This window comes from Ochotona princeps, chromosome 23 (assembly GCF_030435755.1).
Source record: "Ochotona princeps isolate mOchPri1 chromosome 23, mOchPri1.hap1, whole genome shotgun sequence".
In the NCBI taxonomy this organism is placed as follows: domain Eukaryota; kingdom Metazoa; phylum Chordata; class Mammalia; order Lagomorpha; family Ochotonidae; genus Ochotona; species Ochotona princeps.
This window is the reverse complement of record NC_080854.1, coordinates 4956038-4972428: the sequence shown is the minus strand read 5'-3', so window position 1 is coordinate 4972428 and position 16391 is coordinate 4956038. Positions and strand designations below refer to the sequence as shown.

The following is a 16391-nucleotide window of genomic DNA, read 5'->3' as shown; positions in this document are numbered from 1 at the left end:
AAATAGGGAAAAAAATCCACAAGACAGGAAAGAGACAGATGCCATCAAGGGCGAGGGCTGGAGAGAGTGGGGGAAAACTTCCTAGTGGGTGCAATGTACTACATACCACAGAATTGTTGGCTGTTTTTTTTTTTCCTTTAAGATTGCATTTGTTTATTTATTTGAGAGACAGAAAGATAGAGTTGTCCCTCTCCTGTATTGGTCTGAAAGCCAGGAGCCAGGTGGCCTATGTGGATGGCAGGAAGCTAGTTCCCTGAGCCAGTGCCCTGTCTCCAGCACTCCTCAGGAAGAGGACACTGGATCAGAAGTCAGAGCTGCGAACCCAAACCAGGCCCTCCACAGCAGAACAGTCAGCCAGCAGCCAGACGCCCGTCTCTCAACTGCACTGAACATTGAGGGATGCAAATTTTGCTTCAATTTTTTTTTTGTTTAAAGAGAAAGAATAAATGCCAGATGGATGAACATTTAAATCTAACTATAATTAAGTCATGGAATGTCAAGCTGTTGCACTATTTGGAGAAAGAATCATAAATCTCTCTATCTCTCTCTGCAAATCTGCCTCTCAAATAAAGATAAGTAATTTTTTAAAGATTTATTTATTTTTATTACAAAGTCGGATATATAGAGAGAGGAGCAGAGAGAGAGAGGAAGATCTTCTGTCCGATGATTCACTTCCCAAGTGAGCGCAACGGCCGGTGCTGTGCCGATCCGGAGCCAGGAGCCAGGAACTTCTTCCAAGTCTCCCACACGGGTGCAGAATCCCAAAGCTTTGGGCCGTTCTCGGCTGCTTTCCCAGGCCACAAGCAGGAAACTGGATAGGAAGTGGAGCTGCCGGGATTAGAATTGGCGCTCATATGGGATCCCGGCGCGTTCAGGGTGAGGTCTTCAGCCGCTAGACCATGCCGCCGGGCTCAATATATATATTTTTTCTTTTTTATCATGGAATGGCAAGATAAAATGTAAGAGAACTTTTTCTCTTATAATATTGGGGCACAACAAGAAACTCAGTAATGATTATGAATAGATTCAAAGATGTACATAATAATCTTTTAAAAGCTCAACAGGAAAAATATCTTTTTACAAAGTTTAAAGATATGACTATAGAAAAGGGTCTTTTAAAGCACTACTGTATAAAAACTCCTATAACTAAGCAAGGTGGTGGTAAATATGTCACTTTGATTTTTTTGTTAGTATTCTAACTTCCTGCAAAAACTATCAGATCAGACCAAGCAGCACAAGGACCACAAAGTGCCATGGTGGACAGCCTCTGTGTACACAGACCTCCACTGCTTATGGTTCATATTATATACCATTTTCCTCTCCCGCAACCCCATGTGCCTGAGAAACATATTTTCTCTTGCTTCAGATATGTTGTAAAGAGTCACTGAATTGCAAAAACAAACAAAACAACCTAATTAACCTTTTGAGACAAGAACATGTCAAATAATATTAAGGACTATTTGGACTTGAATCTTTCTTGTAAAAAGTTTCCTCAAAGTTTATATGCACAACTCCCACCTCCAGGCATATTCTGCCTGATTTTCAATATCAACAATATTAGAATTACTTAGGTTTTACAAAGACATCTGGGCCTGTTTGATGTGAAATAGTAAAAATAAAAAAAAAAACAATTCTGAGTAGCTTTAAGCACTTCAATTTAAGCTTTCACTACCCTTTTTCTACAGAGCTATTGCATCATAACATCACACTATGAAATTATTTATTAGAAGAAAACATAGGGGAATACTTCAAGAGAAAAACCAAAAAATGGGAGAAAATATCTGAACGTTATTCATCTGACAAAGCATTAATATAAAAAATATATAAGAAAATCCAAGTAACTCAACAACAACAATTAACAAGATCCATGCACACACATGGTCTAGCAGTTAAGACATTGTTTGAGATGTCTACACCTCATATCTCCATGCCTGAGACTGAATCCTATCTCCAACTCCTGACTCCAGCATCCTGCTAACACTGACCCTGGGAAGAAACAGTGCTGACTCATGTAACTGGGTTCCTGGCACCCATGTGTGACACCTGGATTAGGTTAATGGCTGGCTTCGGCCCATCCCAGCGCTGGCTGTTCTCTTTTTAAGTTCTGTACATCTTTCTCACTGTTTTTTTTTTCCCGTTTTTCTGACTCTCAAATAAAATGACCAAACAAATAACAAAGCCCTACAAAGAAACCAGGCAAGAAATATGCTGAGCATATAAATAGAATCTTATTAAAAGAAGAAAGACAAGTGGACAGCAACTATGTGGGGAAATGCCCAATATCATTATCTATTAGAAAATGCAAATTAAAAATACTTTGAGAGATGGACTCAGTCTAGCTAGGAAGGCTATTATCAGAAAGACCGAAAACAGGAGCTGATGTTGTGGCATAGCTAATAACACAACCACCTGCAATCCGAGCATCTCCTCTGCTTTATGCCCCAGCTGCTCCACTTCCTACCCAGCTCCTGCTAATAACGTGGGAGCAAACACTGGAATACGACGCAAATGTTTGGGCCCTTTTCACCCACAGGGAGAACTAGAAGATGTTCCAGGTTCCTGGCTTCAGTCTGGCCCACCCTGACCATTGTGGACATCTGGGGAGTGAACAGGCAAATCGAAGATAAATAATAAGTAAGTAAATACATTTTTAAAAAGACTTGCTCTTAAAACTGTATAGATGAAATAGACACAAAAAAAGTCATTGTAAAACTTGAAGAAAAAAAAGGAAAGAAGGAGGGTGGTTTGAGGGAAGGAGGAATGGAAGAAACTGTGTTATCTTACTAGAATTGTAGCTATGACATATATCCATTACCCATGTACTAATAAAGATCTTTTAAAATGACAGAAAATCATGGATGCTGCCATGAATGCTGAGAAAAGAGAATACTTGTACACAATTGGTGTAAGTGAAGATTAGTAGAGCTCTTTTAGAGAACAGTGTAGCAACTCCTCAAAAAGCTAAAAATGGAGGGCCCAGCGTGGTAGCCTAGTGGCTAATGTCCACGCCTGACATGTGCCAGGATCCCATGTGGGTGCTAGTTCTAATCCCGGTGGTCCCACTTCCCATCCAACTCTGCCTGTGACCTGGGAAAGCAGTAGAGGATGGTCCAAAGCCCTGGGATCCTGTACCCGCATGGGAGACCTGGAAGAAGTTCCTGGCTCCTGGCTTCGGATCAGCTCAGCTCCAGTCATTGTGGTCACTTGGGGAGTGAACCAGCAGATGGAAAATAATTCCTCTCTGTCTCTCCTCCTCTCTGTATATCTGGCTTTCCAATAAAAATACATAAAATCTTTAACAAATATATTTTAAAAAGCCTTAATGGATTTACCCTATGACCCAGATACCCATCTTCTGCAACATTCCTGTAGAACACAGAAACAGCACATCAAAGGGATAAGTGGTCTCCTGTCCATCGCAGCGCTATTCCCAACAGGCACCACACGCAATCACCCTAATTGGCCAATGGATGAACTATTAGATGAAATACGGCAATCAAACACAATGAGATATTACTGAGTCAAAAGAAAAAAGAATGAAATTTTGACATCTGCAAGAAACTACATAGTACTGGAGGACACTGTGTTAAGTAAAATAAGGCAGACATAAATGCTACAAGCTCTTCATCATGTGTGTAAACTTAAAGAATCTTTCTGAATTTATCTTAGAGATTAACAGAGGTTGAGGAAGGTGGGATCCGGGAGGATAAATACCAAAACACAACACATAAAATTGTTTTTTGTAAAACAGCTATGCATGTGTTTCAACATATTTTGCACCAATTTAAATAATTTATAGTTTAATTTCATTCTTCCGAGCTTTATCAAGTGACTTCATATAAAGATGATACATCATCACAAGATGTTTGTAATCCCAGGAATACTCAGATTCAATGCATAGTAAAATGCATATATTAAAAGGAGAAACAAAAAATCATATGTACATGTAGAAAGATCTGAAAGAACCGCCCAATATCTGTTTATAAGTAAAACTCTCAGAACACTGTAAATAGAAGTGAAAATCCTCAACCAGAAAGGGATCATCTACAAAAACCCTTGTGGCAAACATTATATTTAATGGTTAAAAAAAGGAAATATTTTTCCCTTAAGGTCAGTACAAAGGTTATTTAGTTTTCTCATATCTATTTGACATTGTATAGGTTTTTTTTTAAAGATTTACTCATTTTTATTGGAAAGCCAGATATACAGAGAGGAGGAGAGACAGAGAGGAAGATCTTCCATCCGATGATTCACTCCCCAACTGAGCCGCAATGGCCGGTGCTGCGCCAATCCGAAGCCAGGAACCAGGAACCTTTTCCGGGTCTCCCACATGGGTGCAGGGTCCCAATGCATTGAGCCATCCTCAACTGCTTTCCCAGGCCACAAGCAGGGAGCTGGATGGGAAGTGGAGCTGCCGGGATTAGAACCGGCAGCCATATGGGATCCCGGGGCGTTCAAGGCGCGGACTTTAGCCTCTAGGCCACGCCACCGGGCCCGACATTGTATAGTTTGCCCGAAAGAAAGAAAAAGAAAGAGAGGAAGAAAGAAAGAGAGGAAGAAAGAAAGAGAGGAAGAAAGAAAGAAAGAAAGAAAGAAAGAAAGAAAGAAAGAAAGGAAGGAAGGAAGGAAGGAAGGAAGGAAGGAAGGAAAGAAAGAAAGAAAGAAAGAAAGAAAGAAAGAAAGAAAGAAAGAAAGAAAGAAAGAAAGAAAGAAAGAAAGAAAGAAAAAAACACGAAAAGGAAAGCCTGCACAATTGCTCAACTGGCTAATCCTCCACCTGCAAATGTAGCATTCTATATGTGCTGACAGCTCCCTTTCCTTCCAGCTTCCTGCACATGGCCTGGGAAAGCAGAGAAGGATGGCCCAAATCCTTAAGACCCTGTACCTATGTGGGAGACCCAGAAGAAACTCCTTGCTCCTGGCTTCAGATCAGTTCAGTTCCAGCCATTACGGTAACGTGGGGAGTGAATCAGTGGATGGAGAATCTTTCTATCTCTAGCTCTACTCTGTGTAAATCTGCCTTTACAATTGAAAAACAAATCTTAAAAAAAAGAAAAGTAATTAGAAGTCAAACTATGTATTTAGATATGATAATCTAAATACAAAGTCCAAATTAATAAATGAGGTTTATCAGATCTCAGGACTTGAGGGTTATATAAAAAGTAACCATATATATTAATATCTAATAAAATTTGAAACTGAAATTAAAATATCAATACCAATAACAGAAGCATCAAAAAGCAAGAAGATAGACTTAATAAAACATCTGGTTCAACGCCTACATACTGAAAGTGAAATGTTAGTGAAATAAATCTAAAGAAAACTAAAACTTCACATATTGTGAAACTCAATATTTCAGATATCAGTTCTCAACAAATTGACATACAAATTTCATAAATCCTTTACAGAAATTGACAAATTGATAATAAGATGTAAATGGAAAGGTAAAGGGTCTAAAAAAGCAAAATGAACTTTAAAAAAAGAGCAAATGTGATCACTATCTCTTCTGGACTTCCATATCCACTGGGAAGTCAGAGCAAAGCCTGGTTTTAGCTTAAAACGTCTCCAGAAAGGGAATTACTATTCACAGGAAAAAATGAGCCAAGCAGTGCTAGAATAATTGACTATCCACATGGAAAAAAAAAAAAGAAACTTTATGTGAAATGTAACTCATCTAGTATCACCTATTTAAACATAAACACTAAAATAATAAGATCTTAAAAAAAACACAGTGAAGACAATTCTTGCACTCTTTCTAAGAAGGAAAAATTCCTAAGGACACGAAAACACAAGCCATACAAAAATGCCTCGAATCGGGCAGTCGCCCCAGCAGGTCAAATGCTGCTTGGGGCACATGCATCCCAAGTTCTGGCTTCTGGTTAATGTGTACACTGGGAGGCAGCAGTAGCAGCTCAGCCAGTTGGGTCTATGTCAGATACAGAACCAGGTTCCCAGCTTCAGTCTGGGTCAACCCTGGCTATTGGGGTCATTTCAGGGCAGTGAACCAGTAGATCAGAGATTTTTTCTCTCTGCCCACCCTGAGAGGTGGGTGCCGGGCTCATGCGGCCCAGCAGTGGAAAATCTGGCGGGACTCAGGTTGCCTAGTCCTGGTCCATTGGCCCGCCTGAGTGGTGGGTGCTAAGTTCGTGAGATCCAAGGTGGGAAATCCGGTGGGGCTTGGGTCTCCTGGCCCTGGTCCTTGGACCTGCCTGCAAGTGAAAAAGGCAGAGCAGTGGACACAGACGCTGATGCACACGGAGAATGTGGCAGCCCATTTGGTACCACAGCAGAGGAAGGAGAACAGAGCAAACTGGACAACTACCCCAGCAAACAAGGACAGCAAAAATCTGGGTGAATGGAAACTTGAGGCCAACTATGTCAGTCAGTTGGGAGGGTTGCCTCACCACTGAGTCAGTGAAATCGATAGCATTTCAGAACTAGTCAAACCACTTGGTCAGAACCCTCACAACATGCTCTACATCGGGATCCTGGGTTGATATCGGGTGGCGTTTCCCCATCCCTGGGAATGGGACATTTGGAAGGCTGTGTGTGGCTTCCCCGTTTAACTCTGCTCTTCCTTCAGAGATGAGAAGAAATAGAGAATTTGGAAAAAATGATTTCACCCATTTTTTCCTAACTCTCAATCCTTCCCACCATAGTCAGCCATGCAACCATTAAAATTTTTTTTAAATAATAAATAAATAAAGGTTTAAAAAATAATAAAGCTGTGACAGAGATAAAGTAGGAACATATATAATTATTTATGATCAATAACATGATAACAAATGTTTTAAGTAATTGAATTTCATCAGGATTAAAAGAGGAATTTAAAAATTCATAAGTAAATGATACACTAGGAGAAAATATCCATGATACAAATATTTGACAAAGAGTTGTATCCAGAGTATGTAAAGGTCTCTCATAACTTAAAAAGACAAAGATAATTTTAAAATAGTAAAAATGTTTACATTCTTCACAATAGAAGATATCCACAAGAGTAAATTAAAAGTTCTGATAGGGCCTGGTACGGTAGCCTACTAGCTAAATTCTCATCTTGTATGCACCAAGATCCCATGAGGGTGCTGGTTCTAATCCCGGAGGCCCCACTTCCCATCCAGTTCCCTGCCTAGGGCCTGGGAAAGCATTCAAGGATGACCCAAAGCACTGGGACCCTGCATTCATGTGGGAGACCTGGAAGAAGCTCCTGGACTCTGGCTTTGGATGGACTCAGCTCCAGACTGTTTGCTGCCACTTGGGAAATGAACCAGCAGATGGAAGATCTTCCTCTCTGTCTCTTCTCTCTGTAAATCTGTCTTTCCAATAAAGAAAAATTCTGATAATGCAAGTGTTGAAAATTACTTAGTAACTTCTTTTTGTGGTTTTATTGGAAATATAACTGACAAAATAACAAATTTCAAAGTGTACAACTTTATGATTTCATTGATCATCACAGTCTAGATAACCAACATATTCATCACATTATATTAACATATTCATCACCTCATACCTTTTGTGCATGTGTGAGAATGTTGTGGGTACAGAACTTGCATCCCTAAAATTCATGCAGATGTTTAAACAGGCTTAATGGCTGATGGATTTTCTTACAAACAGGGCTAGTAGAAGGTTTTTGGGTTACTGCAGGTTGTCATGAGAGGGAGGCTATTCCTGGAGACGGGGATAGTTTTTGAGTTCAAGCGCTGCCTAGCTGCTCCTTCTGCTTTTGGCTCACCAAGCGGTCTTTCCTCTGCAGCAGCCAAGACAAGCTTCCCGGGTGGCAGAGCAGGGGACCACCTGACCCTGACCTGCCATCTTGACACCGTAAGACCAAATAAACATTTTCCTTCCCAAGAAGTGCCTCTTGAGTATCTCAGAGGAACAAAAAGTGGGCTAAGATCTCTCTTAGCAAATTTCAAGTATGTAATACATTATTATCAGATCTAGTATATCAAATCTCTAGAGTTAATTCTGGAGAAAGTTATACTTGAAAGTGTGTACACTTTGACCAACATATCCCGGATCTGACTCCTAACTTCAGACCCCTGGGATAATTATGCTGCTATTCTATTTTGATGCGTTCTTTTTTTTTTCTTTTAATTTCATATTTGAATGGGATCATGTGGGATCATCTTTTTGTGTCTGGCTTATTTCACTTAACATAATATCCTCCAGGTTCATTCACGTTGTCTCAAATGACAGAAGTTCTTTCTTTTCTAAGACTGAATAATACTGCTTGCTCTCACTCTGTACATACATACAGCATATGTGTTATATGTACAAATAGTCAAATATGTATATACAGTTACATATACTCTCATAATTCCTTCATCCATTCACCTGTTGGTGGACAATTCTGTTGTTTCCATATTTTGAGTATTTTGACTCCTACTGTAAAGAATGTGAGGGTACAAAGGTCTCTTCAAGATAGTGATTTTGTTTCTTTTGGATATACACCCAAAAGCAGGATTACTATGTCATTTGGTAGTTCCATTTTTCATTTTTGGAGAAACATCTATATTTTTTGTATAATGGCTTTACTCTAATAATTTCTTATAAAATTAAACATATTCCTATCATATACTCAGCCATTACATTCCTACAAAGTTATCCAGAATAAAAATAATGTCTATACAAAGCTTATTTATGAATATTCAAAGAAGTTTTATTCACAAGGACAATAAATAATTCAACTATCCATCAGCAAGAGAATAGATAAATATAGTATATTTATGTATGTATAATATTTAGCAATAAAAATGAATTTCTGAAGCCATCAACTCGATGGACAAATTTCAGAAGCACTATGCTATGTGGAAAAACCCAAATAAGGGCAAATATACTATATATGTTCATTATGTGGAAATACAAAATAAATAAAGATAATACACATGATGTTACATGTGCATTAGATCACTGACTGGGCCGAGAAGATATGACTGAAAAGGGATGGAAGATAGTTTGGAAATCATAGAAATGTTTCCCATCTTGCATGTGGATCATGTCATTATTAGTGCTGTAGTGTGTGTATCTTGTATATATAAATTGTACTCAAAGAATTTCTTTAAAAAATTCAAATAATTAGCCAAGTGAAGAGTGACCTGTGATTTTTCCATTTCGCATTTTACATGTGGTCCTATAAAACTTGGAGCTGCTTTCATTTTAGCATAAAAGTATTCCACCTCAAAACAGTATTTTTTTCCTTCATGATACTATACTGATTTTCCTTATTAATTGTTGGAATCTAGCAAAATAGAGGCGTTTGCCATAGCAGGTAACTTGCAACTCGCAACTGCAAAACCAACCTAGCACCTTGTAGAAGCAGGTGCTGCTAAAGCACCTGGGTTTCCAGGAACTCCAGGCGTGTGACTTCAGCTTGGCCCAGTCCCAGCTGCAGCAAGCAGTTAGGGAGACAATCAGAATTTGGAAGACCTCTGTCTCTGCCTTTGACACACAAATGAAGAAGAACAAAATAATAATAATATAACATCTGTCAGAATAACATACCAATATAGTTCTTGGACAGGGCAACTTCTCTGACTTCAATGTGAACGGAGCCTCTTGGGATGTGCACCACTTCCATGTACCCTACAACACAGAAGATGAGCCAGTAATCAGCAGCCTCTGCCGGACAACCGGTAACCATTCTGAGATGACAGCCTGCTTGTTCTGTTCTTTCTTTGGCTTTGTACTTTATAAATTACAAAATGCAGACAAAGTCTCCTTTGGATTAATGAGTACGTTTTAGAGAAAAGGCATTTAATAATCTTCTTCCCTAAAATTACCTCAAAGATATCCTCGGGGATTTTGCATCTTAAAGAAACATGGCTAAATGAAGTCAAGTAGAGAGGGAATATAAACACTTTCTGAAAACATCTTACACGAAGCCACATGATACTTTAAAAACTGAAGAAAATTTTGGAAAAAACAAAAAACATTGTCTGCCCCAGTAAAGAAAATGTTTTCAAATAAGTGAGTGAGGGGGAAATCAAGTGCTTTTGGCTATTCCAGGTCCACCAGAGGTGTGAGGAAGAGTTCTCTCTACACACTCACCTCCTCTGGGCAACGAATCATTGAAGAACCCTTCAATGGCATCACAAGTGCTTCCATCCCCTCCACAGACTCGACATCTATCTTCCCTAGCATCAGATCCCAAAATATTATCACAACCTACATGCTGAAAACAGAGAAGAATATTCAGTGTGTCAAAAAGAGAAATTCTTGGAACCATACCTAACCAGACACAGGTAACGTATTTATTTACTCATTTTTCCAATAAAGGAAATCAAAATAAAAAAAATATGACTTCCACCCTGCAACAACTAATAATTTCTCAACCTTCAAGATTAAGTGTGTGTGGGGGAATCCTGTTTCCTAGGATGGAGGCCTACGTTTCTATCTGAGACCTTGTCTTCACTATTAGATACCATGTTCCGTGATCACTGAATAATTACAATTAGTTAGATTCTTACATAGCCCCTCAATGGAGGCATGCATAAAAATTTCAAGGACTAACAAAAATGGCATATTAGTCCCATAGAGTTATGAAGGAAGAGTGCTGAGAATCGTGGCCTGCCACTTCTAAACCACTGGTTCTTTTCGGACACTGTCGGCGCTGGAAATTGATTTTGGAATCCTCACCTGCGTGAATGCTTTAAAATCTGTTTCCACTGACTGAATACAATTGTCGTAAATGAAACAGTGTTGTAAGCAAACAATTTAGGAAGCTAAGATTCACTATTCTGTTTTGTATTCATAAAATCAGGACTTTTGACATACAGTAGGTACATACTTGGTACTTGAGTTTGTACAATTGACCTTCAGTCATTGACACTATAAGCATTTAATATTTGAGTAAAGGCTATGAAATACCTGGATCTTTGTTATCTGAAAAAAACCTTGCACGGTGTCACAAAAGTAATGTTACTTTTAAAAAAGGACACAAAGCTCCTCTCCCAACTCCCACACAAATATCCACACAAACTGTATCTTTGGATACGTATGGAGGCAAGTACCCAGAGTGTCAGAAACTTTTCCAAGAAATTATGAGACTAAGTAAAAAGGTGCTTTTATCTCCCAAGTTTTATCACTGTATCTTGTGCTTCTCTTTAAAGTAAAACAAAGCAAAAACACTTGTGAAAAGAGTAATTTTTGTAGCTTTTCTTATTAGATAAGGCTCATATACAATTCTAGGAAAACAGTATAGATACGCTACTACAATTCCCAAGCAGCCCAATTCCCTAAGGCAAATGCATTAATAAGATAAAAACTAATTCTATAATGAAAACCACCACAGATGCTTCAAATGAGATAAAATAGGAGGGACATAGTTGCTTCACACTTTGGGAAGAATTATGCTATGAAATGTGTCAATCTTCCAATGAAAACATATGGCCGCCATATGAACAGTTGAATCGCTGTTCCCTCTTGTTTCCTACCATAATGTTTGTAAGCACACCAAAATACTGGAAATATAAAACCTAAAAATATTTCCATACCTTTGGCAATCACTGCCAGCAGCACTAGGTCATACACTCCCTGGGTGCTTGAGTAAGAACGGGTCACTCTAACTTTAGGTACACACATTCGCATTCTAAGCTGGACATTAGCTTTCTCTAAAATGTGGTTCTTTGAAAATAATTGAACACGGTATTAATCAAGAGGTATTATTTTTAAAAAGAAGGCAAAAGTCTCAAGAATCTCAACAAAGAGCAATAAAATATAGAACCTTGCATTCTCCATTGATACAGATATCCAGGGAGTCTGCACTGCACTGGGTCCCATCAATCACCGCTGGGGCACGCTCAGTGTAGAAGTTATAACCTTCAGCCAAGCAGTTTAGGGCACAAGGTTTTACACCACCTGGACAAATACAGTAGGAGGGAAGGAAATGAAATGTTTCTCCTAATGAACAATAGCCAATACTATTTGTAGAAACTTTATAATACATATAATAGTCATTCCCTGACTACACACCCAAATATACAGATTTGTTCACTTTCCTTTTTCTTGCCTAGGTTCATTGTTTACGTAATTAAAAAGTTCATAATTGTCAGATATTTTCTTTCTATGCTTAAAGTATAGCTTAGCAGTAACAGTGAATGTGACTGTTTTTAAAAATAGATTTAAAAACTGCTTTGAGAAATTAACTGAGGAAATAAAGTTTGAGAAGATGTGAAACAATACAATGCATAGCAAATAGAAATTTCTGCTGTATATTACTGAAGTGGTTTGAAAAAATTTGCCATATAAGGCAGAAATACAGCAGTTGTAAAATTAAACTGAATCTGTATATGTCTTAAATATACCATGAAGTTGGTTCTAGCATGAAGATAAATTCTTAAGATATTAGCAAATCAAAGATAAAATAAATTACATCAAGTCTGCATTATTCCTATGAGATTAATAAAAAACATAATTATGAACTATAGACTTAAACAATAAAACACTTTATTTTTACTTTGTAAGTAATTGCATTTGGCCACTTTCATTAGCCGTTAATGCTTGCATTTTTTCAAGACTGAATGAAGATGGGCACACACGACAGGAATGCAGAAAAGCAGATGACTATGGGTGTAGTATTGAAAACAAGCAAAAATCAAGAAAAAGCCACTATTCATAAACATGTATTACCTACTGAAATTCTAACTTAAAAGCCTTTCTTGTGAACATTGATTCCCTGAGGTTGGAGATACACACTGGTAGTATTCAAATTATGCTGACAAAATTTCATTTCAAAATGAAGATTTTAATTTTTTTTAAAAATGTTAGCTTTTAACAGATTCCCTGTAGTTCAGAGTTACAATTCTGGTATAAAGCGTCTTGCTTCTCCCCCCTCCTTGGTGTGTCGCCCTCTCTCCTCAGAAGACTTCTTCTAATGAAGAACACAAAAGCAGATTGATGAGGGATGGGCCCAGTCCTCCGGGAAGTTCTTGGAAACCAGGTTTCCACAAGGTAAGGTAAAATAAAGCAGGTGGAGTGAGGCAGCCAAAGCACATCCCATAACAGATGCCTGCTCTCACGTGTATTGTTTAATAAGATGGTGGCCCAACATGCAACACAAGGTTTTCAACAAAAGATGAAAACTAGTTTTTCTTTCCAATGGAAACCCATTAATTTATTAAGTGCTGTCAACTCGTTAAAAGTGGAAACTAATATATACCTTCTATATATATGGTCCCTGAAGCTTACCACCTCTGGCCTGAGTCCATATTTTTTCCTATTGTACTTGTTTATAGGCTATAGGGCTTCCAAAGAAGTTACAACATTAGTTTTAGGCTTAAGTCAATGGTACACTTGTGCTGTATTGAGAACAGAAATAACATTGCAAATATAATTATATCTTCCTGAATTAATAATCAAACTATATTTTAATAAAATTCTTACAAATAAAATTACTCTAAAATTCCATAAATCTTAATGGGATGGAATTACTTTCTTTATTACTCCGCACAGTTGTTTTCTTTTTTGTTATGGCAATTCTTTAGGATCCAGTGAAGTATTTCATGTACACAGCTTCAAAAGGGACTCCGAGTTTTTTGCTTACCCAATTTTAATGTTACATTCACTATGTAATATAGTGTTTGATAAGCAGGAGATATACTTGTTGCATTCCTCAGATTACTACACTGTATGATAGAATTAGGAATTAATTTCTTCTTTGTCTATTACTAAATATAGGTTCAGCTCTTCCTGTTCTGATGACTTGTTCTAAGAGTGACATCAGCAAGATGGTAGAAGAAGATCTTTATACCACTGTACCTTCACAGAAGTATTGAGTTTGAAAACTACCCACAGACAAGAGTACCTTTGTGAGACTTTGGGATTCCAGCAGTGAAATCCCAGCACACCTTAGAGGGGACAAAGCTCCAAGAAAAGGTGCAGGAAGAGGTGTTCGAGACAGTTTATTTATCTGTATCTCACTTTCCTCTAAGCAACTTACATCAGTGAGCAGACAGACCGACCCCTCAACCCATGATTTTTCCCACTGAGGAAGTCAGAGAAGAATGAGACCCAGCTCCCTTTACCTGTGTCAGACACTGCTCAATGGGCCTATTTTCTTTTCATGCTCCACCTCAAATGCTGAGGTAATCAACCTGGCTGAATGGCTGAGACCAAACAAGAAATGCTGCAAAGCTAACTAATTGCTCTGTGGATCACATTAGGAACATCAGCCATGAGACATTTTGCAGGCTTTGGGTATGGACCCACCCAACAAACGAGCCCATGATCCCCTGCAGAACCTTGTGCAGTTTTTCTTCTCCTAAACACTCCCCAAGAATGCAGCCTGAGAGCTCATCCGTGGATAGCTGGTATAAGTGCCTCATGCAGACAGTTGCCTTGGCTCTGGAACACTGGGAGAAGGTACATAAATTTAGCATTTTAAGACACCACTCCCACTCCCAGGGAAAACGAAGGGAGATTCACCCAACTTAAGACGGGTTTTGCCAGGGAGGGCATACAATCTCAAGAATTCCTCCCCCAAAAAGAACTAGAACTGTGGAATAGTTGCGTCGAGAGAGAAGGCCTGAGAGTCTCAAATCCCTATTGGCTGGTTGTCTCCAGAAATCAGTGAGCAAAAACTAGAGGGAGTAATTCTGTCTTGATAACATATTTCAGGGAACAAGAAACATCATGACAACATGGTATCACTAAAGAATTCTTCCTATTGAATAACCAAATCCAAAGAAATGGAGATAGAGAAAAAGCCTGACAAGGAATAAAACTGTTTTAAGGAGGCTAAGGAAGCTACAAAAGATCACAATACAAAGAAATTATAAAAATAACACATGAACAAAAAAAAAAAGAAAAAAAAACCACCCAAAATTCCAGAGCTGACAGACCAAAATGAGATTAAGAGTGCGATAGAAGGCATCAACAAATCAAGCAGAAGCAACTGTAAACATAACAGGGTATCCATTTGAGCATATTGGGTCTCAAGAAATATAAAGAAAAAAAAAGAATAAAAAGTAATGAATAAAATCTACAGGATTTATAGAACACCATGAACAAAGTTGTGACTTTTGTATTTTGGGAATTCCAGAGGGACAAGACAAAGAAGAAGAAACTTTACTGAAAAGAAGGGATGGCTGAACACTTCAAATCTGGAGACAGATACAGATATCCAAGTACATGAGCTTTGAGCAAAGTCTCTTAAGATTCACATCAAAGGGGGAGAATCAAGATGCCAGAATAGCATAAGCACATGTTTAAAGGGACAGAGAAACATTTAATCAGGATGAAGCAGAGAGGACACATTCCAGGAAATAGGAGAGGACAGAACAACAGCAGAGGGGTACCTGGAGACTGACAGACACAGGAAAGCAGCGAACACAATGGTATGGTGTTGCAGTGACTGATACTCCAGCGGCATTCAGCTAACAGCAATCTGAACTCCACCAGCCGCTGGAACTCCAGCAACAACCAGGTGGGAAGGGACTTTCACTGGGAGCTTGGGAGGTGAACCCAGGCCAAGAACTGTCCGTCCTGCTGGTCCGTTTGATTTGACCAGGAGCAGAGACAGAGCAGCAGATCCCAGATGGGCAGTGTGAGAACAGGGTGGATTTCACAGCCCAGTCAGCCTCCGAGAGCTGAATTGGGCAACATTTTGCGTAAGGAGGAAAAGGCAAGGGAAAGGACTGAGCATAAACTGAGCTGGGAGTGAACTCATTTCTGTCTCGGTGAACTACAGCAACGTGGCATTCTACAGGTTCCACCCAAGACAGGTCTGGGTAGCCCTCAGACCTGACGGCCAGCAGATCAAGAACTCTAGTAGTGGTACATCAGGTGCCATCTTGTACACTGTGGCAAAAGCTTTAGGACTGCAGGGGACAACAGTGAACTGTGCATGTGCTGAGCTCACGAGAACTCACTGAGTTCCGTGGATTGCACAGGAAAATAATACCGACTGTGGCATCGTACAGGTCAAAATAGGTCCATGTGGCACCCAGACCTAACGTCCAACAGTTTCTGGCAAGATCAGTGCCACCAACTACCCATCTATATAGGACACCTGGTGTCTCTCTAATCCCAGGACCTGCTCCAACCGGAAGTGGAGAAAGCTACAGACAATGGTGCAACCTCAGCACAGTATCACAGGAGATGGAGATTGGTGAGCCAGGAGTTGGGACTACACAGTTCTTGGTGGAAATCTGACATAAGAATCCTGACCTGAAACTCGCTGGAGGGAGTGGCACAATTGGCTGCAAGCAAAGTGTTGTGTACCAACTGCAATAAGTAAAATCAAATTGTAGACCTGTGGGTGACATAGCTTAGAACCCTGCCCCAAGGGGAAGACTCTGCTAACCAGAAGTACAATGACCAGGACCAAAAGAAGAGACAAAGGCACGATGAATATTACTGAAAACTCCTCTGCAAAGGAGCGAAATTCTATGCCA

General features: G+C 39.2%; 1 protein-coding gene across 10 annotated transcripts in view; it reads right to left on the bottom strand.

The window, feature by feature from the left end:
• Nucleotides 1–16391, bottom strand: part of ADAMTS6 (ADAM metallopeptidase with thrombospondin type 1 motif 6) — a 272555-nt gene that overhangs the window by 57077 nt on the left and 199087 nt on the right. For all 10 annotated transcript variants that reach the window (XR_009247499.1, XR_009247497.1, XR_009247500.1 and 7 more), the window contains 3 exons: nucleotides 11723–11856; nucleotides 10048–10171; nucleotides 9502–9582 (listed from right to left, as the gene is read on the bottom strand). Coding sequence is in view for 7 of the 10 variants with exons in the window: in XM_058679970.1 (XP_058535953.1) it covers nucleotides 9502–9582; nucleotides 10048–10171; nucleotides 11723–11856 (339 nt within the window). In the remaining 3 variants the exon portion in view is untranslated. The remainder of the gene's footprint in view (nucleotides 1–9501; nucleotides 9583–10047; nucleotides 10172–11722; nucleotides 11857–16391) is intronic.